Source organism: Fusarium coffeatum (assembly GCF_003316985.1).
Source record: "Fusarium coffeatum strain FIESC_28 chromosome Unknown BRIP53273_contig_125, whole genome shotgun sequence".
In the NCBI taxonomy this organism is placed as follows: Eukaryota; Fungi; Ascomycota; class Sordariomycetes; order Hypocreales; family Nectriaceae; genus Fusarium; species Fusarium coffeatum.
The window spans coordinates 145349-172107 of NW_022157918.1; the positions used below are offsets into that span (position 1 = coordinate 145349).

Genomic DNA, 26759 nt, shown 5'->3' on the forward strand with positions numbered 1-26759 from the left:
ATGCGTGCTACTATTGCGATACCATAGGACATCCCTATCGATAATGGATATGCTTATCTTTCCTGTAAGCCTTTGCAACCAGGAACTTCTGAGTCTGAGTTTTGCTTCGAGCATTGCCCACATAAAGTGATGTCGGTCCTAGCTGCCATCTAGCTCAAAGGCAAGGTTGGACACAAGACGCTCGCTAATGCCACTGACGGTGTCAAGATGGAAGAGAAAGTTCGACGAAATGTCCCATGATGCCCACCATTGAGAAAGTTTGAAACAGAACAGGTCCTGGCTACCAGATACAATAATCGGAGTGTGGACGGGAGTCTCCAACCATCGGGCTTCGTTGTGGCAAGGGGGCATATCGGGGAGCAACAAACCCCGTTTCTGTAAATTTCTTATCATAACGGCCCTTGACTCGCCGCATGCCTGCCAGAGTCCAGTGTCCATCAGGCAAGCAGATGTCTCGGATTTGGCTGCAGGGCGACACTCAAGGGTACTCGAGTATGGGTAATTGGCGATGATGTCGACATAATTCAGTCCGTGCCGTGTTGTCTTGTTTCCATCGAAACAGCTAGCTTCCCAGATGAGAAGCCTGACCTCGCACGGTAACTTTGGGAAGGGGTGGAAGGTCGGCGATGACATTCTGTCTTCGGCAGAGTGTCGATCCTCAATACTTTGAATGGAAATCGAGGATGCGCAGAACTCTTTATAGTGTGTGATGGGAAGGAGGGAGGGGTCGGAAGGGTATTTTATAGAGATGCGATGAGACTTCTACAACGATAGATATTGCGTTGTATAAACTATAAAGAACTTGGCGCACTCATTGGCCGGTCTTGTGCAGATGACAGCTTGACACAAACCTTCATACCATAAAGCTCTTCTCAGTCATGCAGACTACGTTCAGGCTGCTATGGAAGGACTTCAAAAACACTCAAGTAGATGTCGCTGGGGCTTGGGACAGAAGGTTTAGGGAACCTCAGGTTACTGAAATAAACTCAAAGCTCCCATGAAACATCATCCACTATCATCAGGCCTCCATCTGATAATAACATGTTTATACTTCCAACCAAGAATCATCATAACTCCTCTACACCAAGCCTCTTTGCCTTACCCTGAAATATAGTTTTAGCCAAGCATGAAACACATCTTTCATTTCTCCTGTTTTTTCACCCTTCTACTGAAATCAGCCACAGGCATCAACCACAGGCCCTCAACAACCAAGTCAATAAAAGCCCCAGGGATATTTAGAAGCAGAGTACTCCCAAACATTATTATCAGCAACGCCTCAACTCCCTTTCTTGAGTAAGACTTATCAGGCTATCTCACTCTTCCAAGATGGCACGGAGATCCTCTTTCTTTCGCGTCTCTCAGAAGCTTAGGCGCTGATCATGATCTACGCATGATCGTATCTCCGACGGATATTGTTAACATTTCTTTGCGTCGTTCATATAGTCATGAATAGGGTATAAGATGATTCAAGCATTTTATACCAGCTCAATCTGCTTCACGTAAAGCTAGGCCTCCCAACGATCGATCAAAGTTACGTAGCTGCAAGCATACTGTATTGAATCAGAATATACTTTGATGCATGCAATACAAAAACCTCTATACACCTATAAAGCAAATCCTCTCGGGCTCCAACCTTTCGCTTGTCCTCCCTTTCATACACACCATGTCTACCGAAATACCAGTCGACCAGCAGGCATCGCCCGATTCGCCCTCAAGGGTTGAGCAAAGCCTTACCACTCCAAAGGCATCGTTCCCAGAGCTTCCCCCCGACATCCGTCTATCGATCTGGGAGGCTGTATGTATCCCTTTTTCCAAAAAAGGATGGCGTGCACTATATCGACATCGACATGATCGAGGAAGAGTACGAAAACGAAGACCGTCTCTACTCGCGAGACATGGGGTTGTGGAATGCCTGTAGAGAATCACGACGGGTTATAGCCGCTCACTATCAACGTTTAGATTCGATCGAGATGCAACGTGCTGCACAAACCACTCGAGAGAAGAATGCTCGCCCCGTTACTTCCGTCAAGAACGACTTCTTCACGGTGGCCTTTGGGCCTTTCATTGAGGAGTCAAACATGAAACCTACTTACCACCGTCTCTGTATCAGGACTTCTTCGCCCGAATCTTTAATGCCGAGACTGAAGAGGCTGAACCTCTACTTACCGATGGTCAAAAATCTAAGCAAGATTAGCCTCTCGCGAGATTGGAACCTCGTTTTTGACAAAGACCACAGCTTCGATGACCCTCAGCCGAGCGACTGGACAAATCTGATGGCCGAAACATCCCAGCGATCTATGTGGTACAGATGCCAGAGCGCCATTTGGTGTGGCAAAGCCGACCCAGATTGTCCACTTGTACTAATCGACAAAACACGACCGTATCTTGTGCGGGACAGGATATTTTCCATCATCAGTCTGGATGATGAATGCTATCTCAAGATCCAAGTCTATGAACCTCCGCCAGTAGGCAGAAGACATCACTATTGGGACATGATGGCCTTGTGGCGCCAATCCAGCAGCGACCATCGTTTGAGTCGCAACGCAGCTTATTCAAATAGCCCGGATGTTTACGTGCCATGCAGTTGTCGACTAATTCCCCTACAAGGAAACTAGTATGGAATTGACTGGGTATGGCTACATGAGGATACCTGTGGCACTTGGGGCAACGACAAGGTAGTTATAGATGTGTACGATCTTTGTTTGTCATGGTGTTGTTTTTCTGTGTACTTTAAGGGACCTGCTCCTCAAGAAAACTCAAAACAATGGCACGGTGCAGTCAAAGATAAGATAGCCAGATAGCTGCACAATCTAACCTACGAGAACCAACCTCGGCTCTCAACAGTTTCCACATCATTTCATGTTTGTTGCATGCATAATCTTCCTGCAGAAGACTTCAATCCCAGACAAAATTTCCCCCGTCAAAGTCGCCTTTCAAATATTCATCATTTGCAATGCCGGTGCCATGTCGGTAAATAGATAACAAAAGTACGACCGAGAATTGCGTGCGAAGTGAGCGGAACCGCGGTGTTTGGACCCCGTCTGCAAGCGAGCTATCGTAGCGTAAGGGTCTTCTGCCACGGGACAAAGATGAGAGGACTGATTGGGCAGGTGAATGCGGGCATGTAAGATCTCAATCCTCGGTAGCAGAGCCTCAGCTCCTCCAACTCATCGCAAAAGAACGAGTTCTCACGCCGTGAAATGAGCAGAGTTTTCGAGAAAATCGGGAACCGTTCAATCGTGACTAACGCGTCTATTAATATTAATAATCTCACAAGTCATACTCATCCAAAATCCCCATAAACAGGATTTCTCATCGATTGAAGATCCGGTCTCCATTGCCGGCCAGCATAAAAACCGGAGAACATCACAAATTGGAGTAACATCTCCCGTTCCCGTTCTCCAAAAGACGCTTCATTCCCGTCTCCGAGAGTCCGAATGAGCGAATTGACGTAGCCGCGGGACGGGAGCTCTGTCGTTCATATCCGCGGGAAGTTTGTGTGTCAGTGTGTTCCCGTCGCAAAAGTCAGGCCAGTCCTGGGTCGTCCAAATTCGCAGGCAAATTGCAAAGACAAAAATGGAGGGGATGGAGGGTTCTTATGTGCCGTTCGTGCCGAGAAAAGAGGGTCTGGAAATGATCTAGCGCTGGTCTTGGCAAAGCGTGAGCCAAGACTGGCCAAGACTGGCTAAGATGCATGAAAACTAGTGGAGATGAGTCTGGGGATAGCGTCTAAGCTGTGAAGTTTATTGTCATTTGAGATTCAGAGATTGGGTTATCCTGGACAATCTGGGGAGAGATGAAGTCAAGGGCATTGACTGATGAGTCTAGACTCTGTTGGTTGAAGATTGAGGAGTCCCGTGGACTTGGTAAGCGTCTCTACAACCCAAAGAGATCACCGTGTTCTAGAAGGGCAGTACAGAACATGGCTTGTGTCCAGACTCTAGCACACAGTGAATAAGCAGCCACACAACCACGACGGCGAACTCCTCAGTGCCCCGCAAGTCTTCCGGGAATTTCTCCCGCGGGAACAAAAATCCCGGTCAACATCCGGGAGAACCGCAGTATCCATCAACTCCATCAACCATGAGACTCACAGCTGACTCCAACACGATAGCCATTAATCATTTTGTCATTACATCACAAACCGTTTCCATAATTCGGCTTCTCCATGGGGTAATCTAACCGGCCTATTTTTCCTTACCCCAAGGAATATGGGGTAGACACTAAAACCTTCTTCCCCTCCGGGTCATGGTCGAGATTCTCCCTTTATAAGATCCCCAAACTTCCCCGGACCAGAAGGGAAGATCCAGACTCAGATCCAGATCAATTACTTAAAGGGTTCTCTTCCAGCTCTTCAAGTCTTATCTTCATCTCGTCTCTTATCCTTGTTTCTTCAATCGACAACCTTCCTTTACTCGATTGTTCATACGCAAGACCGACACAATGGCAGGAGGCGTCAAGAAGCCAGTCAACATCTTCAAACTCAAAGATGTCGGCGAACCCCAAGGCGTCTTCAACTGGCGTCTCTGGTTCGCAGTCTTTGCATTCGGCTTGATGGGCGCTGCACGCGGTATCGACGAAGGTCTCATCTCCGGCGCATTTAAGTCAAAGGACTTTCAGAAATACATCCACTTCTCACAATACTCTACCGTCGAACAAGCAAACATCAAGGCCAATGTCTCAGCTATGGTTCAGATCGGTTGTGTTGGTGGTGCCCTCATGTAAGTATCGCCACGTTCGAGTCAGACTGTGTGAAAAGCTCGGCGCTAACCTTTTTTCTAGTGCTTTCATGATTTGTGACAGAATCGGCCGTATTTGGGCTACGCGACAGCTCTGTACCGTTTGGATCGTCGGAATCATCATCTTCATGGCCAATGGTGGTAGTCTCGGTGCTATTTACGCCGGACGCTTCATCGCTGGTCTAGGAGTCGGCCAAACAGCCGTCGTCGGACCCGTCTACCTCGCCGAAATCGCCCCCTCCGCCGTCCGTGGTCTCTGCACCTGCGTCTTCTCCGGCTTCGTATACCTCGGTATCGTATTGGCATACTTTGCCAACTACGGTTGCTCGCGACACATGGGCGACGATACACATGCGCGCTGGCTCGTACCTACCAGTCTTCATCTTATGTTTGCTGGCTTGATCTTCGTCCTTAGCTTCTTCGTTGATGAATCGCCTCGCTTTTTGATCAAGAAGGGTCAAGCTGAGAAGGCTACTGCTGTCATGGCGCGTCTGCGACAACAGCCTATTGACTCTGAGTACATTGTTCGTGAAATGACTGCTATTCAGTCTGCGCATGAGCATGAGCTTGAGAGTGTCAACACCTCTTTCATTGGTACTTGCAAGGAGCTTTTCTTCAACAGCAGCAACCTTTACCGTCTTTACCTTGCCAGCATGGTTCAAGTTTTGGCGCAGTGGTCAGGTGCTGGATCAATCACTCTTTACGCGCCCGATTTGTTCGAACTTCTCGGTATTCACGGCTCCGAGACTGGTCTTCTTGTCACTGCGCTCTTTGGTATCGTCAAGCTTCTGTCTGCTATCACTTGCGCGCTTTTCTTGGTTGATGTTATCGGACGTAAGCGCGCTCTTATGGGCGGTATCGCTCTCCAGGCTTTCGCTATGATCTACGTTGGCGCATTCCTCACAGCCGTCCCCGAGCCCACTGGTGCATCCGCCGCTGCCAAGGGAGCCATGGCCATGATTTACATCTCAGGAATCGGTTGGGCCCTTGGTTGGAACACCATGTCCTACATCCTCACAGCCGAGCTGTTCCCTCTCCGCATCCGAGCTTTGGCTACATCCTTCGCCATGACATTGCATTTCCTGTGTCAATACGGTAGCAGTCGCGCGACACCCAACATGCTTCTTCCCACATCCGAAGGTGGCATTAACCCCAACGGCACATTCTGGACCTACGCTGCCATCCTTGTCGTTGGTGGTTTGTGGGTTATTGTTTCCGTGCCTGAAACTGCTGGACGATCTCTTGAGAGCATGGACCGACTTTTCGATCTTCCTTGGTACAAGATTGGATTGTTTGGAAACAAGGATGCTGAGGAGCAGGATGCTGTTTATGATGAGAAGGAGGAGATGGCTATGAATGCGCATGGGAATGTCACCTATGTTGAGAACAGGCCCAAGGAAATTGCCTAAAGAAATGGCATAATGATTATTTAGCGACATGATAGTATGAGTTTTACATGAATTAAGCGAATTGATTTACATTTACAACCATTTGTACCTCTCTATGGCCTTGGTGTTTTGTACCAGTGACTGTACCTTAATTCACTTGCGCTCTCTCTGACGCGTCGCACTCCGGAAACATGTTGCCGGGTACTCCAATGACGCCGTGGTTCACTTTTTTAAGCTTCTAGAAAGTCAGCAAGCAACTGCTGTTGGCCACGATTCATTTGTGTGGCGTCGCTCGTCGTGGGACATTAGCGTGTACGGACATACGGCGCCTACCCCAACCACCACTTTCATCCCTTCAATAATACAGTACACAATTGTGGTCGGCGAATTGAATCATCGGAAGCTGTCACATCTTTGCTGGTCTGGATCAATTCGCAGAACAATAGAACAAGTGGTATTTTAATTAAGCAGCATTATATATCGTTTTAAACGTTGACTGAATCCAACAGCCCGGCATCCCCGCGACACCATCAAGCTTGTCGGAAACATTCCAATTACCAGGAGACCCGTTTAGAAGACCATACCCTTGGTCTGCTTACCCTTCTCCTCCTCAACCTTCTTGACGTTAATGTTCCTCCAGATGATAATGGACAGAACACAAAGAGGCATGGTAGCAACACCAGTGATAGCCATCAGTCTCATAGTGTGGGCATAAGCACCGACAATAGCCTCACGCTCAAGAGAGCCATCTGCGAAAGACTGCTGGATCGTGATGTCACCAAAGATAATGGTAGCATTGGCCTTGACAGCCTCGGGAAGACGCTGAGCCAATTGAACAGGCATGACGTTGTTCCAGAGACCACCAGCAATGGCATAGCCAATAGCGGCACCGACACCACCGAAAAGACCAGACAGAGCGCTGGTGACGGCGAGGTACTGGTGGGTGACAGGTGCCATGACGGCGACTTGGTCAACGGTGGAGAAAACACCTGCACCGAATCCGACGAGGATCTGGGTAAAGGCCAGAAGACCAGGGTTGGTATCCTCAGATCGGAAGGGAATGATCAGAGCGGTACCCAAAAGCATGATGGGTGCACCGGCCATGGCAGTCCACTTGATGTTACCAGTCCTGGCAACGAACCATCCGACAAAAGGAGCAATGACGGAGGAAGTGAGGGAGTAGGCGTTGAGGACGTAGTTGGCGTTGGAGATGCTCAGTCTGTTGACGACCTGGAGATAAGAACCAAAGTAAGCGTTCCAGCTGAAGGTAGACAAGAACATGACAGCGTTGAGTAAGCATGATCCGATGATGGTGGGCTCCTTGAGGTACTTGAAAGGCAGGAATTGGACGGGTGCAATCTTGGCTTCCCAAAAGTAGAAGATGGGAATCAGGACGACTCCCAGAACCTCGAGAGCGATGATGTAAGGTGTCTTCCAGGACTTGGGAGCATAAGCGGCCAAGCTGTAAGGCAGAAGGAGACAAGAGATACAACCGCAAAGAAGCAGAATTCCAATAATGTCGAACTCGACAAAGTAGTGCTTGAGAGACTGGAGGAATGTGCGGTCCGATCGCTTGCGGGTGATGACGCCCTGCTTGGTAGCTGTGCGGAACATGTAAACCATAGTCGCCATAGCAGGAATACTGCATGCAGCAATAATGATAGCAAAAGCACCAAACGCCCAGCGGAAGTTGAGGTTCTCGTAGAAACCAGTAGCAATCTCAGGACTGGCGAATGTAGCGACGATACGAGGTGTCGTGTTGATACCGTAGATGAAAGCACGGTTGGTAAGGGTAGTCATATCGGCCAGCATGACGCCAATGACGTACATGACACCAATGTGACCAACCCAGTAAAGGATATGGGCACCGATGTACATCTGGACAGTCGTGCAAGTAGCCTTCATGATCATACCGACGATGCAAACAGTCATCATGAACGCAAAACCTTCAACACGGCCCCAGACATCAATGGCCTTGGCCAAAGGAAGAGGCGCGCATGCGCCGATGATGGAAGCGAGAATACTTCCAATGTTGAGAAGACCATGGGCGCCGAAGCTGGAGGTGATGTAGGGGTTGAGAGCGGAGTCGACGTAATTCATGATCATGTCGACAAACGAGATCAGATAAAGCCTGTAAGCCAAGGTTAGCCAAGATCTGACGCAGAGATAAGATAAGATGAGCTTACATCAGAAACATGCTTATCAAGGTCTTCTTGGTCCAAACAGAGGTAATAGCGCGCACGCGCTCAATACCCTCCTGATATTCCCCATCTGACTCAAAGTCAGAGCCTTCACGTTGAACATGGGTTTGGGTTTCAGGAACGGCTGTGTTCTTTTCCTCATCGGAGGATCGACCGTCCTGAGGTGATTGAACCATGATGGGGTTCATTGTGAGGTGCACAGTTCACTGTATGTTGGTTGGGATGAGTGAGTGTGACGAGGGAAAGGAGAGAGGATGCATGAGGAAGTGTCGATCTTTTTATCAATCAGCGAGGCGAAAAAAATTAATCCACGCATTAGTATAGACAAGGTCTTGGCGGGTCTTGTGCAGCCGTTGCCGAACCATGAAGGGGGCCCTTGTCTGATCCTTCCGACTGTGCGAGTATCCGACGCAGCATTAATTGCAACAACATGTTTACACTGAAAAGTAGCATGGTTAATTCTTTCAATTGACAAAGGATCACTGGCGATTGGGTGGTTGGGCACGGAGATTGTTTCCAGAATCAGATTAGATCTTTTAGATATGATCCGCTGTCCACATGGTTGCATGCTTAGCGGGTCATTCTATCTAATCAATCGGTGGTTTTGATCCGCTGGGGCCATCTTATCAGACCACTTTGATCCTGGGTGGCAATTAGGCTCATTCTTGATGCAGCCCTGTGGTGGTCAAGATGCAAGAGAGGTTCTCAATTGATCACTTTGCTGTGAATGTTGAAAAGACGAGGGAGAGAATAATACTGTGCGATAACGGACAGACTGCCGATCAAAACCTTGATCAGCCCAAACCCCTCTCCGGCAGAGCCTGCTAATCGTCTTCCATCCAATCCCTTGTCGACAACCCCTGTCAGTGAACCGGAGCAGCGGTACAATGTCAACTCCGTTTCTGGAGGACCCTGTCGGTTTAGTTCTGCGAGTTTATTCCCAAGCAGCCGGACGACTCCAAAGCCAAGACCATCTAGAATGAACCAAGTGGAGGTGACCTGACCAGAATGAATTTTTCATCACCCGTTCTACTGGTAAAATCAGTGGAGGAAAGAATGTTGGCTAAACCTCAATGAGATTTCGCCGCAGGTGCCAAGGTGCTAAAAAGATAAGATCGTTCAAAAGATCAATTGATGAACTGAGCGTGCGTCTTTTTTTCGATGTCGGCTAACCTTACTGTTAGAGTTGTGGCGGATTAAATACCCGATCAGTTCCGATATCAATCAGTCGCCATCACGGTTTGGGACTAACGTTGCCTTGTGGTGTTTTTAAATGGGGTCTTTACGCGGATGAGCTTGATTGATAATTCCGGGTACGGCCGGAGTCATGCACACGGAAGATGCCGTCTTATGGAGTCTGGTCAGATTATTGATTGATGGTTTGACTTGGCAAAGAAACTATTGTTCTGGACCTATTAACGTGAAGTGGGATGATGCTGTTGCAGGATCTGCCCTACAGATGAAATTTATCTGATGATCGAAGTCCACTTGTTTGCCGTCAGAGCGAGATGTGGGCAAAGTATTGCATCATGGTCTCACATGGTGGATGGTGAGAGAACGAGATAAACACTTCATGCGTCTTGCAACGACCAATGTGCAGGAAGGCTCTGATACAAGTTTCACATGAGAAGTTGAAAAAAAGGAAACCACTTTAAGAACCCCATCCATTTTCATAGATGAGTAGAAAATTGTTTGAATAAGATCAACAGGAAAGCAATATGGAATGCGGTTTGATGCAGGGTAGGAGGACACTGGCTTATCTGATAAGCTCGTGATGAGCTATTTGATAAGATAGGACTATCGATAAGTGCCACAGGGAAGCCACTGTGGCCGTGCCTCTCGATTCAAAGAACCCCTCTCAGGGATCAGTTGACGAATGGGAACTTATCCGGTCTCTCCAGCGAAATACGCGACAAACCTCGGATCCTGTACCCATGTAACCATGTGCTCCAGCTGAAAAAGCAATCAATCGCCTCACAATCCTCACCAGAAGAAAAAAAGAATAAACTCTGAATCACGTCAAGTTTCAATGCTTATATAGTGGAGAAAATTATTCCCTTTGTCGGGTATCGTATTTGCTGACACCAAGGAAGTTTCAGATCCCGCCGTTCATAAAACACAGCCAAGAGTATTCTGCTACACTTGAACAGTTACACAAGCAACCTCAAAACGCGTATGAACGAGTCACGACTGCACATGGCAGAAACGAGGCGCCGTGTAACAGAGATCATCAGCCTGAAACCGTATTGGGCCGTGATATGTGATTTACATCGTCTGCGTTACCTGAAGTTACATTGATTGGCTGCTGATCGTAATAGTTTACCTGCGCTATCAAAGGTCCTTTGGAAAGTATGTGCACCTCCGTTAACAGCCTCGGAATATGACCATAGCTTCCGAATGTCAACATCGTCCAATTATGGCGTCAGGTAAACCTGATGAGGCCCAACGGTATACTAAACGATCCAAGCTCAACCTTATTCCCCTCCATAACCGCTAAGAGAAAAGCAAATAAACAGCTAGTCTTGCGAGAAAATCACTTAAAATGAAACACAACTCCTCGTCGGAGACTTCGGAAGTTTTCCCCCAGAATTCAGCTGTCGAGCACAGACATCCCTCGCCCGCAAATGGGCAGCGGCAGTTGACTGATTGGGTTAAGGCAGGGGTTACTGTTACAGGATGTGACGCGCAATTTTACAGATCGGCTTCAAGTGTGAAGTCTAATTGATCTGCAATGGGATATTGGCGAAACTTTGGAGCTTGCCGATGTTGCATCGGGCTGGGTTGTTCCTTGCATATCACGTCAGACTTGTGTATAATACAGTTGTCTTCCCTTCGGCATATAGCCTCTCTCAATTAATGTTTCTTCTGTTTTCTCTTTAAATTAGCGAAGTTTCCTTTCAGTCATGGTTCTTGTTTGAATCAACAAACACACGACAATGGATGAACAAGTAGGCAGCATGCCCAGCGAGTCGCGCTCTGCCGAAATCCAAGCTATACTCTTCACCTTTTCAATTATCTCAGTTGTGTCGGTCGCTTTACGAAGTTATGTACGAGCCAGAATATTACGATCATTCAGTTATGACGATGCGTGTGCGGCGTTGGCGCTTGTGCTCGCTTTGGGGGCTGCTGTAGCTATTGCTTATGGTAGGTGACCTGTCTATGGCTCTGGAGTCAATTGCTGATGTGTTGGATAGAAAATAAATATGGATTGGGTTATCACACGGATGAACAGCCTAAGAGTGCGCGTGTGCCGTATACCAAGGTTTGTCCCGCCATGACCCCCCAGGTCGATACACCAACTGACATGTCAGGCCTTTTACGCATCGGTCGTCATCTACAACATAGCAATGTGCATCATCAAAATCGGCATCCTCTTACAATACCGACGCGTCTTCGCCGTACGAATGATACAGATCATCACCTTCTACGGAACAATCTTAATGATCTGCTGGACAATCATCATCGCTTTTATTAACATCTTTATCTGTGTCCCCGTCTCCAAATTCTGGACTCCCGATCTACCCGGCCGATGTCTCGATTCTTTGGCGATATGGTACATGATGGCTGGGTTTAACCTAGTTACTGATCTTGTGGTCTTTTGTATGCCGCTTCCGGTGATCAAGAGTCTCAATTTGCCTCGAAAACAAAAGATCATGCTTTTTGCGATCTTCAGTCTTGGTTTCTTGTAAGATTCACTTTTCTCTTATCCTCTCTCTTATGAGGATATAACTAATTGTTATAGCGCTTGTGTCGTCTCGATATACCGAATACATACACTCAAGATGGCCGCAGAAACGAAAGACCCTAATTGGGATAACGTCGATGCCGCCATTTGGTCGTTCCTCGAAGTAACAATCGCCATCATCACAGCGTGTCTACCCACTCTCAAACCGTTGTTCTCCAAACTCATGCCCAAGATCTTCGCAGCTTCATACGGTCGAAGCAACGCTCAAAGCTATGGTGAATCACCCAAGAGCTTAGCACTGAGAAGTCGCTCAACGAAAAAGACTGGAGGTCGCAACACACACGTCACTGATGATACCACCACACTCAAAGGGGACGGAGCCCCAATAAGCACACACCGATCCGGGATTAGTGTGAGTATAAGGGCTGAGTGTGATGGGTCGGGTGATGAGGAGACTCTTGTTGGTGGTGAGGGGGGAGGTATAACTGCTAAGACTGTTATCACACAAGAGAGGGAATCTTGGAATGATGGTGGTCCAAGCCAGAGTAGGACATCATTCTAGTTGTATTTAGCTTTAATTAATTAATGACACATGAGAGCACATAAGAGACGACATTATTCGGCTACTTTGTGCTAGCTTAAATTAACACTGAGGCTACTTCATTCTAGTAGCCTAAGCCGTAGACAATGTTGGATCTTTGTTTTGCGGTGATGTTCCGTCCAATGCAACAGAGTCAATCGTTACCAATACCTAGTAGGATCGGAGTTGTATGGCGTTGGCTTGATTTCAATAATGAACGATGATATAATCGAATTTGAAAGCCACCACAGAAATAGTCCATCTCTATATTTACCCATCTTGGATGTGCTATCGTTGTACGCCTCTTACACGAGGTCCGTGAGGGTGGAATAATTGTTATTCCGCTTCATCAAGATTGGCCTCACAAACTCAAGGCACGCAGTTTCTCGTAAATTGTTGTTCGTAGATAAGATTATAGCTAAAGGTATTTAATCATGGTCAGGAAATCAGACGATAAAACTGCCTCTTGCCAGGCTGCCAGGATCACACCCAGAGGATACTGTACCAATTGAGTGCAAGGCGGTGGATTAGATCCCCGATAAGCAGATAAGATAACACTGCTAGATAAGATAAAGATCCAGCTATCTCCAATGACCTCGGCAAGACAACATTGGAAGATAACAATCACAGACCATAGCATCAGGGAAATCCGGAATGAAAAAGATGTGTCTTAGAATCGCTCTTTGTTGAGTACCAACTCCCCAACAAATTTATCACATTAATAGCCTGATCGGCAGTTCCCTTCTGTGAACCGCCCCCGAAGGCTCCCCTAAGTCCCCGAAGTCCCCGCAATTTGCCCCATTCTCCGTACTCGGTAGTAAATCTGATGCCGAGTGATCTCAATCACCTTCATAAGGTACCCCTGTGAAATCTTTTCTATATCATCAAATCTTGCCCATTCTATAATATTTATAGTGTTTTCTGTTTGACGTTAGAAGAGACTCCGATGATCTGAGATAGTCGACACAATGCCGTTCCTATCATTCCCCTCACGCGACCTCGCGACCACTCTCCAGCGCTCCTCTTTCCTTGAGGCAATCCAGAAACATGATGCATCCTCACTCGCAATTCTGGAGAATGATTCTGGCGCAAGTTTCTCTTATGGGACTTTGTTGAATAGCATCGCTCATGCTAAGGATGAGCTATTATGCAAGGCTGGCAAGACAGATATCTCTGGTGAGAGAATTGCGTTCATGGTAGAGAGTGGATATGAATATGTCGGTATGTAATAGCACTCATGATAATGCTGAATGCGACTAACTTGGCGATAGTGACACTTTTGGCTATCCTCGCTTCCAACGCCATCGCCTTACCACTGGCCCCAGCGTTCCCTGCTCCAGAGCTGCGCTACATTCTCGACAACAGTGAAGCTCTAGTCCTAATCTCATCAGCCAAATACACCAGCAAAGCAGAAGAAGTCATCAGCAAAGATCTCGCGAGCACACCGATCTTCTACCAACTGGACGGAACAGGCCATTCGTCCGCTGGCGAAAAGCAAATCGAACTTGGAGAGCTTTCAGATTCCCAGCAGGGCGGCATGATGCTCTTCACCTCTGGAACGACGGCCCGACCAAAGGGTGTCGTACTCACACAAGCCAATCTCACAGCGCAAGCATCGAGTCTGCTTGAAGCATGGAGGTATTCGCCGAGTGACCGACTTTTGCACGTTTTGCCTCTTCACCACATCCACGGCACGGTGAATGCGCTGCTTACACCACTTCTGGCTGGAAGTAGTGTTGAGTTCATGTTTCCATTCAACGTCGACAAGGTTTGGACGAGATTGGCAGCACCTTTCCAGCAAGAAAATGAGAAGGTCCAGGCTCCGATTTCCTTCTTCACAGCTGTTCCAACGATCTGGGCAAGATTACTCAAGCATTACGAGTCACTATCTCCCGAGATGCAAAAAGCTGGAAAGGAAGCTATCTCACCACGGAACCTACGACTCAACTTCTCCGGCTCAGCTGCTCTGCCCAAGCCCATCCGTGATGGCTGGATTAACCTCTCCGACGGAAACATCCTTCTCGAACGCTATGGAATGACAGAAGTTGGGATGGCGCTATCTTGCGGTCTCGCAGACATTGATCGCGTAGACGGTTCCGTTGGCTGGCCTCTTCCATCAGTAGAGGCCCGTCTCATGGAAACCGACGACGAGACTGGCGTCCAGAATGTCGTTCAGCCCGGCGAAGAGGTCGACGCTGCTGGAAAGGAGCGTATTGGAGAGATTCAATTGAGAGGCCCTACAATCTTCACCGGCTACTGGCGCAACCCGGAAGCCACAGCCAAAGAATTCACAGAAGACGGCTGGTTCAAGACCGGCGACATCGCCATCCGTCGCACTGTCCCAGGTTCAGGAAAAGGCGAATCCGGCACGTGGGCACAAGGACCAGCATATTTCATCCAAGGCCGTCGCAGCGCCGACATCATCAAGACAGGTGGAGAGAAGGTCTCAGCCCTCGAAGTCGAGCGTGAAATTCTATCCCTTCCCCAGATCGACGAGTGCGCCGTCGTTGGCTTACCTTCTGAATCATGGGGACAAAAGGTAGCAGCTGTCGTTGTGCTGAATGGGGAGGAGATGACACTGCCGCAGTTGCGAGCTGCGTTGAAGCCTAGAATCACAGCGTATAAAATTCCTCAGGATTTGATGATTGTTGATAGTCTGCCGAGGAATGCGATGGGCAAGATTAATAAGAAGGAGTTGATTGGCAGTGTGTATGGCACGGCGGAGAAGATTAGGAGAAGGAGCATTGATATGGGAGCGAGGCGATAGAGGGCACGACATAGCGAGTACGAAACTAGTTTCATGAATGTTATTTGTTTTATTATAGAGTACTGTGCCAAGACGCCAGAGTTGCAGTCTCGGAATGCTTCCCCGCGATGAACCTCGTCCGGAAGGCGGGCCGTTAATGATTGCAGCCGGGAACTCTTCTTGGAGTCAACATGTTCTTGCTCCAAAGCAAACTGTTACATCGCTCGGAACAACCCAAGATGATACTGTGGCTCGATGGACAACACTTGTATAGACAAGCCACGAATAAGGGCCATCAATACGATCATGCCCCACAGAAGCATCGGAAATATGACCGATTTGGGATTTGTATATGCATGTTGGTTCCTTCCAACGGACGAACACATCTTGTTGGTTCGCTAAACAAGCATGTTTCATGACGTGACTATAACAATGTAACAATCTGCTGTTCAAACCACTGTGTTCTTTTTATCTCTCATACACGATTCCTGAACACAACTTGACTATTACAATGGCTACTGTAGACGCAAATCCTGTTATACACCCTGACGAGGAGGTAAGTGGTGCTTGGAGAAGTCGAAGCGAATGCTCATAGTGTCTAGGTTATCGATGATAATGACTCCTCACGTGGAAGTGTACGTTCAAAGAGAAATGAGATATGATGATGGACTGACGTTGATAGGATGTTGCGTCGTCAACGCAAAGTATCTCAAGTTCAATCTTGAGCTATCGGCATGAGAATGGAAGAACATACCATCGATACAAGGAAGGAAGTATGCGTCTTCCACCACCATGCTTGGTTCTAGTGATGCTAAATCTTGATTGCAGAATATCATCTTCCCAATGATGACATTGAGAATGAACGACTGGGTATGACTCAACCCCGCCTTATTATGAGAGGCTTTATTGATATCTGTTTAGATCTCCAGCATCACCTGTTTTTGTTGACGTTGGATCATAAGCTCGGTCTAGCACCTCCGAATAAACCCGACTCAAAGGTCAAACGTGTTCTTGATCTTGGGACTGGAACGGGAATTTGGGCTATTGACTTTGCTGATGAGCATCCCGAAGCCGAGGTAGACTCCATCGATGCTTTGAGCTGGGACGTATACTGATATCTTAGGTTATTGGTATTGACCTGTCTCCGATCCAGCCGGACTTGTGAGTAGACTGGTTCTGGTATATGCGACTCACTAACGCCTGCAAGTGTCCCACTAAATGTCCGCTTTATCATCGACGACATTGACGAAGAGTGGAACTACGCCGACTCATTCGATTATATCCACAGCCGAATCATGGCCTTTAGCATCAAGGACTGGGAAGATTACATCCGCAAGATCTTCAAGTAACCACCAAACCCTCAACCCCTCCCTCTCCATCTAACATGATTAGGGCACTCTCCCCTGGCGGCTTCATCGAGATCCAAGAAATAAACGGCGCTATCCTCTCCGACGACGGAACCCTGAATGATACCCACGCCCTGACAAAATGGTTCAAGCTCCTCAGCGCCGCCTTCATAAAACTCGGCAGCACAGCCATTGAATTCGACCGCATCAAAGCCATCATGGAAGAAGTAGGTTTCGTTGATGTAGTGGATACGAGGTACAAGTGGCCGACGAATGCTTGGCCTAGAGATAAGAAGTATAAGGAGCTGGGGCATTGGAATAATGCAAACGCTATGGGGGCTATTGAGAGTTTGACGCTGGCTCCGTTTACGAAGGCGCATGGGTGGAGTAGGGAGGAGGTGGAAATGTTTCTTGTTGATGTGAGGAAGGATTTGAATAGTCCTCAGGTCCATGCGTATAATCCTATGTGAGTTTTAGCTTTCGTAAAAATGATTGGGTTGGGTTTGCTAACTTATTTTAGATGCTCTATCTATGGAAGGAAGCCGGAGAGCTCAGAATAGCCTGGATGCTAGATCTTTTAGTCAAGTAGTCTTGATGGGATTCATACCTCTCTCTAAACAACCTTATTGAATATGGTCTTCCCCATCTTGAGCCCTCTTCTTATCTCCAAACTGATCAATAACTTCTTCCTCCGTGATATCGCCGAATCTCAAACTCTCAAGTGTTGTTCCAAGCTCAACATCCACAGGTACTAAACAATGTTCAATTTTCCACCCGTGTTCAATCTCACACGCAACCACCACAGTAACAAACCCATCTTTGCGCCCATCCACACTAACGAACGCGTGAGGATACATCGGCAATTCCTCCGCTGGATTCTGCGCTGACGGTTCCGGTGCTGAGTCCAGTGTCTTTCGAAGAAGATTGACGAAAAATTCAATACAGTCATCCAGACCCTCGTGTTTCTCATCGCCGGTATAAATTTCGAAGATATTCGGTTTTCCAAGTCGCCCGTTTGGCCAATTGAGGATTTTTCTGGCGTAGCTCTCGGTCGCTTCGTCACATATTTGCTGCGCGACGCTTGCTGTTGTACCGTTTGCTGGGAACGCTATTATCGGCGCATTATCGAGCGCGTAATGCAAGCCTTTCTCAAAGAGTATGTTCTGGTTGTCCTCAGCCATGATTGGGTTGGTGTTTGTGTGATACAGATTTACAAGGTTTGTTTGATGATGCTGTTTGTGTTTGTTTCAGTGGGTAAATGACGTTTGATCAGCATGGCCCGAAAGTGCTCGGATCCGAGCACGGAAAGAACCGAGATATCATCGGTCAATTCAAGGTAAAATGATGAGGTGTATCTCAATCTTGCGCCTAGATACTGGAGAGGTCCATAGATACTGGTATCCATCTTGGCTCATCCCGACCCGGGCTTTTCTGCTCTGCGCCGCAATGTAGCATCAAGATCCGACGATACGATTGGTTACCCACCATGTAGGATCCAATTCCAAGGATCTTGGAAGGCTGCGTCAGATCCGGACCCTCAGATATCATTTCCAAGACGACGCGATGTTTCCTTACTACTTTGAAACAAGTTAGAACAAACAGGTTCAATCGCTTGAACATGGATTGCCACCAATTGGACCAAGCACTAGATTGTTAGTTGCACAAGCTCGCAGATCCCATTTTTGAACAAACGCTAAGATAAGCACCATGTTTCCCTGCACACGAGATGAGCTTAGAACAAACGGCAGTATATAATGCACGGCCAATTGAAACGAAGCACTAGGTACTTAGGTCAATGGAGCGTTCCTGGCGCTGTTCCTGGCAGTGTTCGCTCGGGAATCGTGTTTCCGGTGATATTTAATGCCACTGAATCACTGCCGAAATTTTAGGTTTCTCATACTCAACGCCCGCAACGGTTTCGTTTTACTACCCCTCTTCACAACAACCTAAAATACATCTTCACACTTTTGTCTTTACACATTCATCTCATTATCAGAATCTGGCTTTCAAAATGAGGCTCTCACAGCTTATCACTCCAGCTCTTGCTGGTCTATCAACCGCCACCGATGCGGTAGACTCTCTCCTCCCTGTTTTTCGAGGCATAGCTGACTCTCCCCAGTGCGCTGCTCTCGCAGAGAAATTTCCCCGCGACGTCGCGTACCCCGATTCACGATCTTACAACCTTTCGAATGTCTACTGGTCTGATCGTCAAGCTGAAGTTCACCCGTCTTGCTTCGTCACTCCTCGCTCGAGCAAGGATGTTTCCAAGATCATGGAACTTCTCACTTCTCTCGACGCGCCTTTCACTGTCAAGAGTGGCGGCCACACTGCTTTTGCAGGTGGTTCAAACGTCGACGATGGAGTCACTATCGACTTGAAGTATCTCGATGACATCACCGTCTCAAAGGATCGCAAGACTGTTTCCGTCGGACCTGGAAATCGCTGGATCAACGTCTCCGAAGTTCTCGACCCCATGAACCTCGCCGTTGTGGGAGGACGTGTCGCAAGCGTTGGTGTCGGCGGCCTTATTCTCGGCGGAGGAATTTCGTACTTCTCTGGCTCCAAGGGTTGGGCTTGCGATAACGTGCGTAACTACGAAGTCGTCGTCGCTTCAGGCGATATTGTCAACGCATCGGCTACCGAGAACAGTGATCTTTATTGGGCTCTTCGAGGTGGTGGTGGTTCCAACTTTGGTATCGTTACGCGCTTTGACTTGGCTTCTTTTGAGCAGGGTGATTTGTGGTCTACTTCGCTCATTCACCCTGGCGCGATGAACACTACCATCGTCCCAGAGTTCCAGAAAATGACTGTGAAGGGACTGTCTGAGGATCCTGATGCGCACAGCTACTTTGTCATGACCTACCAACCTGACTTGGGTGGCTACATCGTTCTTACGAGTCTTTACCATTCCAAGGTCCCTAAACCAGCCGACAGCGTGCCGCCCGTTTTCTCCAACCTGTCAGCTATCCCAGGTACCCTATCGAACACCACAATGGTCGCCAACATCTCAACACTCTCCAAAGCCATTGATGTCCCCTCGGGTTCCCGCCAAACATGGTGGGACGTTACCATCTCCGCCAACTCATCCGACTTCCTCACCGACATCGTCTCCCGATTCGCCGATCGCAACGCTAAGCTTTTCGAACTCGGCAAAGTGACGCCCTACCTCGTATTCCAGCCTCTCTCCGTCAACATCCTCGAAGCGATGCAGAAGAACGGCGGAAATGCTCTTGGTCTCGACCCCAAGGACGGACCATTGATGCTTATCCAGATTTCTACCTCGTGGGAAGACCCCGCGCTGGATGATCATGTGGAGGAGACTTCACGAGACTTTATCAACACGGTTGAGTGGATGGCCAAGGACCGTGCTTTGGACAACGGATTTATCTACATGAACTACGCTGGCAAGGGCCAACAGGTCCAGAAGCACTACGGAGAGAAGAACGAGCAGAAATTGCGAAGCGTCATGGCCAAGTACGATCCCGAAGGAAAGCTAGCCAAGCTTTGGAATGGATACTTCAAGATCTAGCTAAGAAATTGACGGTCTAGATTGTGCTGGGGACGTAGATCACTGAAGATCAATAAAGACACGAATTTGATGTACGAGTGCTAATGCAGGTGACGTTGAAAGTGACCAATCATGAATGAACCCGACGTTCGGATCAAATGACATCCGGTGAAGATGCCGCTTATTTCTGAGACACACTACTGTCGGCATTGAAACATCCCGAGACTAAGCTTACTTGTTAGAAACAAGTTCTATTGTCATTCGTTGGAGTCGCGCCGCCGATAAACATGTCATCATGTAGGTAAGATGAAGAGAAACATGCTTATCATTCTGGTCCAGAGACTTAATGTGAAGTTTGGGCTGACCATTGATGCAACTAAACATCTAACCAAGGTCGGATCCCCAGGATTATGCCAGTTAGCAGACTAAGTGCCATTGCAGTCTCATCTATCAATCTGTATTGACCGCCATCACCTGACGTGGTGCAGTGGTCGAGTTTGCGCTGTACAACCAGAGTCCATCGATCATCGCTACTTCAATTGATGAATGGGAGAGCTTTCAGAACATAAAAGAAATCAGAAGCTGTCATCGGTAACCAAGCGCGGGGTAATGGTTAGAGAGGAAATAGATCCACTTCTGGTATTTTGGCTTGCATCCGGGATCTGGCTTGTCTTACCTGTCGTTGATGGAGTAATGTGTAAAGCGTAAGCGGTATTGATGGCTAGTCTTTAGTAGGGCCGGGTTCGGCCGAAGGCACGTAAGACGACTGTACTGATATTGAAGCTAGCCAGACTGTAGTGATGGAGTCCTCATTCCAGCTGCGCAGAGCGTGATGAGCCTGAGCATGTACCCATGATCCTAATCTGTCGCGAGGTTATAGACACTTAGGGTTGCCGAGATAGGTCAATATATAGGAATCAAGTTGGGGGAGGAGTGTGTCGTGGAAAGGCTGTGAGCCGCCATACGTTTAGGATGTTTGGTCATGTTCTAGGATTGTGTCTGGTTGAAAGATGGCTAGAGAGTTAACCTATCTCTGTTTACTCATTCCATTCCCTCGTTCGGGTGATAGCTACATAGCGTAAGTTGCCATGCGGGTAATCAGCTAAGAACTGTTCCCAACTCGCAGAGCCTTTGCACAGCAAGTACTTGCCTACCTGGTTTCTCTTACAAATACGCAAACCCGTCTTAAATAAGGCTACTTTCGATAGGTTGCACGTTAGACACCCCCTGGAATTCCACCCGTACCTCGCTAATGCTCCATCTGAACAAAAGCCGCCATCAATCAAGTTTTTTTTTAAACCCCTCCCACAAGCTGAACATTGTCTTTTTTTTCTTTCTTTTTTGCTGATATCTGGGGCGTCTATTTGCACATTCTTGAGGTGGAAGGCAGAGAACCCGGCGTTTATGTCGGACTAGGTATAGACGCAGCTGTAGTCTCCGTTCACAGTTATGGGACTACAAGAGGTCTTCTAGTGCCGATTATGGCACTATATAACCTGCTTTCAACCAAGGGCTCGTGGGACTGGGTATAACCTCACGGGAATAAATCCACTTCAACGCTGACGTCGCACAGAAGGCAGAGATTTCTGGGCCTTGAAGGCCTATTCCAAATGCTGGCATCGCAAGCGACGGCTGGGCAGGAGGCACAGCCATAACCGCGCTTGATGATGCCGGTGTTCTTACCCTTCTTGGTCTTGGGACTCTGGGCCTTGCCATCTTCAGGGCTCATGCACAGCGGACTGCTGCGTGATGGCTTGCATGTTGGCCCGCTGGGGCGTCTCGTTGATCTACTGCTCAGTATTTTTGAGGGGCATTCTGCACTTCATTCCGGGATACCGCGATGAGTATCCTCAACACGAACACAGCCTTTTGAAGATATCAACCTCAGCTATATGGCTATTCGCATTTCAGAGGCTTGACTCTCCATTCTCCCTGTTTTCGGGTTTTAGTCATCTAACAATTAATGAAGTTGCTCTGAGTTGCCTGCTTAAAGGCCACGACATCGGCGGCAAGTGCACTGACAGTTGCCGCAAGAGTGTTGACAGTTATAGTCAGACTGTGAACAGACAGGGTAATGTTCTCAAGTTGAGCATTGATAGATGCGACATCATCTTGAATCTTTTGGTATGGTTGGCTGTCGCTTTGATCAGTCTGTGAGCAATCTCTTTCCGCTACTTATTTGGAGGAATGTTAGCTTTAAGCTGCCGGAATGAGATCACCCAGGTTCTCGTTTGAGCTGGCGAGTGTGTCTGGCTTCGTTATTTGGACAACTATTCGTGGTATATCCATGGACAACCTGAACCGACAGCTAGTGTGGGACTCGTGAAACTTGCTCAAAGATTTGTTACCAGTCGTCGGGTAGAGTGTCTGTAGGATCTATGGGTGCCAACCATCAATGATTCTTGTGTCGTGTATAGATCCCATAGTTGGTTCCACGCGGTCTTGTGATGAAAGAACATATCGATTGAGCACAAACCGGGAAGTCGGTGGCCTCATGAACCAGTGTAGATAAAGAGTCCTAATTGATCACGGTTAGCTTGAATATCCAGGATCGGGATGCCTCTGCCTTCTGGTTGTTCTGGTTAGTCTTGTCGTTCAGATCTGCAATGGAGTGGTCTGATCACCACGACCGCTGCCACCAGGGTAATTTGGCCGCGTGCTTCTGTCGCGGTACTCGGGCTGATTAAAAACGAGACAGTTTTGTCAACAGTGGTGGTATTGAGTCCGACAGAATTGCGAAGTGGGATTCACGTACGCGCTACATCACGAATTCTCCAATCATTCCCCCACAACGCGACGTTCAGCAGTTCCACCCAACAGGCAAATCAGCCTGCCGACACCAAAAGTCCAGCCGCCATGACCCCCATCTAACTAGATCACGGAGGTAGATCGTTCCACCTTGCCACTTACAGGCTGCATGATCCATGCCAATCCACACACGCCTTCGTCAGGAGCAAATTTCGAGTCCCACGAAATTGAACGGCTACGTCCAGGTGTCAGGCGATTGGGCCTCCAGATGAAGATGGATTCGATTGAAAGGTTGAGGGCGCGAATCCCTCTCATGCTTCGGAAAGTATTCTGGTATCTTCATAAAGTCACAGCCCGGGCCTTCGATGGTGATGCGCTCGGTGCGCTTCTTCGCCTGGCGTGCGAGTCAATTGGGCTGGAGTTGTTGTACCACCACAGGCCTGACGGGAAAAGATGCGACCACTTCGGCTCAAAGGGCCAGTACTACGACGCACATCAGAAACGACATCAAGGGCATCAAACCCGCCTCTTGATAACAACTAATCACCGAATTACAAAGCTAAACGTTATATCTTTGGGGAGTTCTTTGGTGAGTTCTCGGCTTCTTCTTCGAGTTCAAAGATGGCAAGAGACTGGTAGCAGAAGCATGACGAGAACAGGCTTAGGCCTAGGTTTGCATGCCTTCTTCTCAACAATGAGGTGGTTCGCCTGTTCTCTCAATCCCATCGTACAACACGGACAGCTACTACGTGATGGCTCCTCAGGTGTGCGACAATGAATGATGTCCGGTGAGTTCAGCATGTCGTGCTAGATAAGCACAAGAAGATTGCTTCTTTCTAGTATATCCAGCAAAGCAAGAAAAAGGCACCCATGATGAATTGATCTTAGGGCTTCATGGCAGTCAAGTCTGGGGTTCTATCAGACACCTGTCATCGCGAACATAACAGGTTATAAAGACAAATGCTTTCTTAATCTTTGACTCCGTGGGTCGGAACCGTGTACCCAACTCCTGTACCTAACTCATGTGTCTAACTCATGTGCCTCACTCGTGAGCCTAACTACACTGCAATTTTAACCCCCTCTCAGGCCTGCTGCACCTCGAGCCCTCCGTCCAATTAAATTGACAGCACGTTACTGAAGTAGTAGTGGAACAGCTACTCCATCTCTCACATGATTTCGGACTTAGGCGTGTTGTGTTGTCTCACTCGGCCATTCTATCTCGTGAGCCTTATTAGCTCCACTTTCATTACTCACCTTGTTCAGTTTCCTTCCTCAACGGTTATCAACGGTTACTGGAGCTCCATGTACTTTCTCAACCGGGTAAATTCAACTCAAGTTGGATCTTCAATTCAAGACGTATCATCACCCGAATCCTCTGCCAGGTCATACTCCACAGACAAAGATCTCTGAATCTCCTCTTCCTGTGACTCCATCACCTCTTCCTCCACAATCGTCTTCTCAGTCTCACTCTCCTCATCCAACCTGAGCCTCTTCGCTGGATCACCCTCCTTCGCATTCAAGTTCGTATTAATCGGCAAACTTATCGTCCGTCCAAGCGGTGCCCTGATCTCCAGAAATCCCATCCCACTCGGCATCTGCGCAGCCATATTCTCAATACAAGCCATCTCATAATGATGTCTCAAAGCTAACTTATCCACTTTCCTCGGAATACTTGCTTTCTTCCCGTTGAAGTCTGTGATGAAATCGTATGGTACGAATGCGCGGATCCTATGTGTGTCGGGATGTATTGAGATCAGGCGTGCTTCGAAGAGTTGTCGGATGTCGTTCATAAGAAGAATACCGTTCTTGTTCGACCATGTATTCGCCCACGCCCGCGTAAGCTTCTCATCACCATCTTGTGTATTCAGCTGCTGGTCATCAGGGTACAGATAGAAGTGCTGCTGTGGTATGATATGGCAAACTTGCAGACCAGGTCCAATCGACGGAATGATACACCAAGACTGTCCTTTTCCAGATATCGCGCATCTATCAGTATGAATGAGACACTCATGGCGGAAGGTCTCTATCGTTTGTCTCGCTTTTTCTGGTGTGATGTCCATTTTTGGTGGGACGTGGAGGTGCTTGATGTCTTCTTGCTCATTGTCTGTCGAGGAACGCGAGTCTGATCTGCGCCGTTTTGGTGACTCGGATGCTCTTCGGGGTTTGGCTGTGCGTCGGAAAGGCAATCTTGCGTAGCGAGGATCTAGTGAGGTTCTGTCTAGAGGGATGTAGCGTGGTTCTAGACGACGCGTTGGGCGGGGGATGTGCTGAGCGCATTCATCTGCATACTGGTTAGTAACTCAAACACAATCAGACTCATGATATATAATGACTAGACCAACTCTTCAAATGGTCCTCCAACGGTTTATCATCATTGATCTCACAAGGCTTATGCAAGATAACATGATACGTCACGACACTCGGACACTTCGGCGACAAACTCTTCAACCCAGGAACCAGCAAACCAAGATCCTCATCCGCTACTAGAGAAGGAAGTTTGCGCTTCATATCATCCGGCGAATCAGCCAGCATAAACGCGATATTCTCCCATGGATCTTCGGTGCAGGGTATGTCAAAACAAAGACGCATCTCATTGACGACATCGCGAAATGTTATGAGGTTACTACCAGGATGTTGATAGAGACCCGAGAAGTGGAAGTCATCGGGACCGGACAGGAGGTGGATGTTCCAGCCGTGGATGCGCATGGAGGGGGTGACTGTTGTCATGATGGGCTGGGTGGCTTAATTGAGACACGACGCGATAAGGCAGGAATGAAGATCGCGGGAAGATTTTTGGGCGGATTGCCGTTTGCGGCTTAGCGGTCTCGTCAACGTTATCTTATCTTATCACATATCGTTATCTGTCTTATCATTTTTGACGGTGAATCCATCAAGACTTTACCATGTTTTCATTGACATCGACATGTTTATCAATGGCTACTTGTTGAAGTATCTAAAATGATAATCCCATCCCATAAAATCGCCTAGAAATGCGCCTGATGCGTTCTCTGTTTAACGTCGCTCTTTTCCGGGTCAACTATATCCCGAGCTCTATCATTGTTCCTGACGAGACTACCCTGAACATGACAGAACATTCCTTTGTTCTATGCATGCCCAGGAGTCATTGGGCACACTTTAGGAACATGTCGAAGCGTACGTCTCCCGTTAGAATCGTATGTCATGTCCCAGATAAAGCCAAAAAGACAAAAATTCTAGAGATTCGCTGCATATCGGGCTGTTGGCTCTAGCATCAAAAACATGCCATCTTCGCTGATAACATTCGGGCTTGCATTAGTTATCGAGCTAATGGGGATAAATCTTGAGATAAGAGCCATGAGTTTCATTACAGTCTACAGCTTTCCTGGTAAGGCTAAAAGCCCGTTTCCCTAGCTAAGCGAGTCATCCGTATGACTCGCACAGACATAGGATTACACTCTCGGATACGAGATTGGTTCATGTTCAATACATGATAGGGCTGTTGGTTCTTTTCCAAAAAGTGATCAGCTCACGTTAGGTTCAGCCACCGTCTGAACGCAGAAGAAAATATCCTTGGCTGTTCAATCTTCAACGTGACAGTTCAGGTGGGGGGACCGAGGTCTAGACGTAATTACTGTACTTTCAAGCCTTCCGGCGGGCAGAGAAAATGACCGGTGTGCCGGCAAACAAATCCTTAGCTTTCTTGGCCCTCCTAGACTGTTAGCTGTAGATCACTAGCAGTTAGTCGAGACCATATCGTGATTAAATCTGCACTATCGACCGGCGGCCGCATCCGTAAGTCTAAGATCGGATGTTCAAGTCTCTTCAGCCATCCGAGCGTG

At 48.0% G+C, this 26759-nt stretch overlaps 9 protein-coding genes across 9 annotated transcripts; 6 read left to right on the plus strand and 3 right to left on the minus strand.

Annotated features, from left to right (window-relative positions):
• Positions 1-1663: 1663 nt before the first annotated feature.
• FIESC28_05829 (uncharacterized protein) lies at positions 1664-2615 on the plus strand (the record flags this gene model as incomplete). The annotated part of the gene is made up of 2 exons (XM_031159974.1): positions 1664-1795; positions 1857-2615. 2 exons carry the CDS (start codon positions 1664-1666, stop codon positions 2613-2615), a joined length of 891 nt encoding a protein of 296 aa, XP_031015976.1.
• A 1828-nt stretch (positions 2616-4443) lies between these two features.
• On the plus strand, positions 4444-6148 carry FIESC28_05830 (uncharacterized protein; the record flags this gene model as incomplete). Its single annotated transcript, XM_031159975.1, has 2 exons — positions 4444-4721; positions 4783-6148. 2 exons carry the CDS (start codon positions 4444-4446, stop codon positions 6146-6148), a joined length of 1644 nt encoding a protein of 547 aa, XP_031015977.1.
• Positions 6149-6697: 549 nt separating this feature from the next.
• On the minus strand, positions 6698-8504 carry FIESC28_05831 (uncharacterized protein; the record flags this gene model as incomplete). The annotated part of the gene is made up of 2 exons (XM_031159976.1): positions 6698-8258; positions 8314-8504. 2 exons carry the CDS (start codon positions 8502-8504, stop codon positions 6698-6700), a joined length of 1752 nt encoding a protein of 583 aa, XP_031015978.1.
• Positions 8505-11264: 2760 nt separating this feature from the next.
• Positions 11265-12575, plus strand: FIESC28_05832 (uncharacterized protein; the record flags this gene model as incomplete). The annotated part of the gene is made up of 4 exons (XM_031159977.1): positions 11265-11472; positions 11523-11590; positions 11640-12013; positions 12071-12575. The coding sequence occupies 4 exons, from the start codon at positions 11265-11267 to the stop codon at positions 12573-12575; spliced, it is 1155 nt and encodes a 384-aa protein (XP_031015979.1).
• Positions 12576-13561: 986 nt separating this feature from the next.
• On the plus strand, positions 13562-15360 carry FIESC28_05833 (uncharacterized protein; the record flags this gene model as incomplete). The annotated part of the gene is made up of 2 exons (XM_031159978.1): positions 13562-13814; positions 13865-15360. 2 exons carry the CDS (start codon positions 13562-13564, stop codon positions 15358-15360), a joined length of 1749 nt encoding a protein of 582 aa, XP_031015980.1.
• A 490-nt stretch (positions 15361-15850) lies between these two features.
• On the plus strand, positions 15851-17245 carry FIESC28_05834 (uncharacterized protein; the record flags this gene model as incomplete). Its single annotated transcript, XM_031159979.1, has 9 exons — positions 15851-15895; positions 15942-15974; positions 16022-16112; positions 16168-16209; positions 16261-16415; positions 16463-16500; positions 16547-16684; positions 16732-17151; positions 17206-17245. The coding sequence occupies 9 exons, from the start codon at positions 15851-15853 to the stop codon at positions 17243-17245; spliced, it is 1002 nt and encodes a 333-aa protein (XP_031015981.1).
• A 63-nt stretch (positions 17246-17308) lies between these two features.
• FIESC28_05835 (uncharacterized protein) lies at positions 17309-17866 on the minus strand (the record flags this gene model as incomplete). Its single annotated transcript, XM_031159980.1, has 1 exon — positions 17309-17866. One exon carries the CDS (start codon positions 17864-17866, stop codon positions 17309-17311), a length of 558 nt encoding a protein of 185 aa, XP_031015982.1.
• An 830-nt stretch (positions 17867-18696) lies between these two features.
• FIESC28_05836 (uncharacterized protein) lies at positions 18697-20214 on the plus strand (the record flags this gene model as incomplete). The annotated part of the gene is made up of 1 exon (XM_031159981.1): positions 18697-20214. The coding sequence occupies one exon, from the start codon at positions 18697-18699 to the stop codon at positions 20212-20214; it is 1518 nt and encodes a 505-aa protein (XP_031015983.1).
• A 4076-nt stretch (positions 20215-24290) lies between these two features.
• On the minus strand, positions 24291-25668 carry FIESC28_05837 (uncharacterized protein; the record flags this gene model as incomplete). Its single annotated transcript, XM_031159982.1, has 2 exons — positions 24291-25222; positions 25407-25668. The coding sequence occupies 2 exons, from the start codon at positions 25666-25668 to the stop codon at positions 24291-24293; spliced, it is 1194 nt and encodes a 397-aa protein (XP_031015984.1).
• Between the last annotated feature and the right edge of the window lie 1091 nt (positions 25669-26759).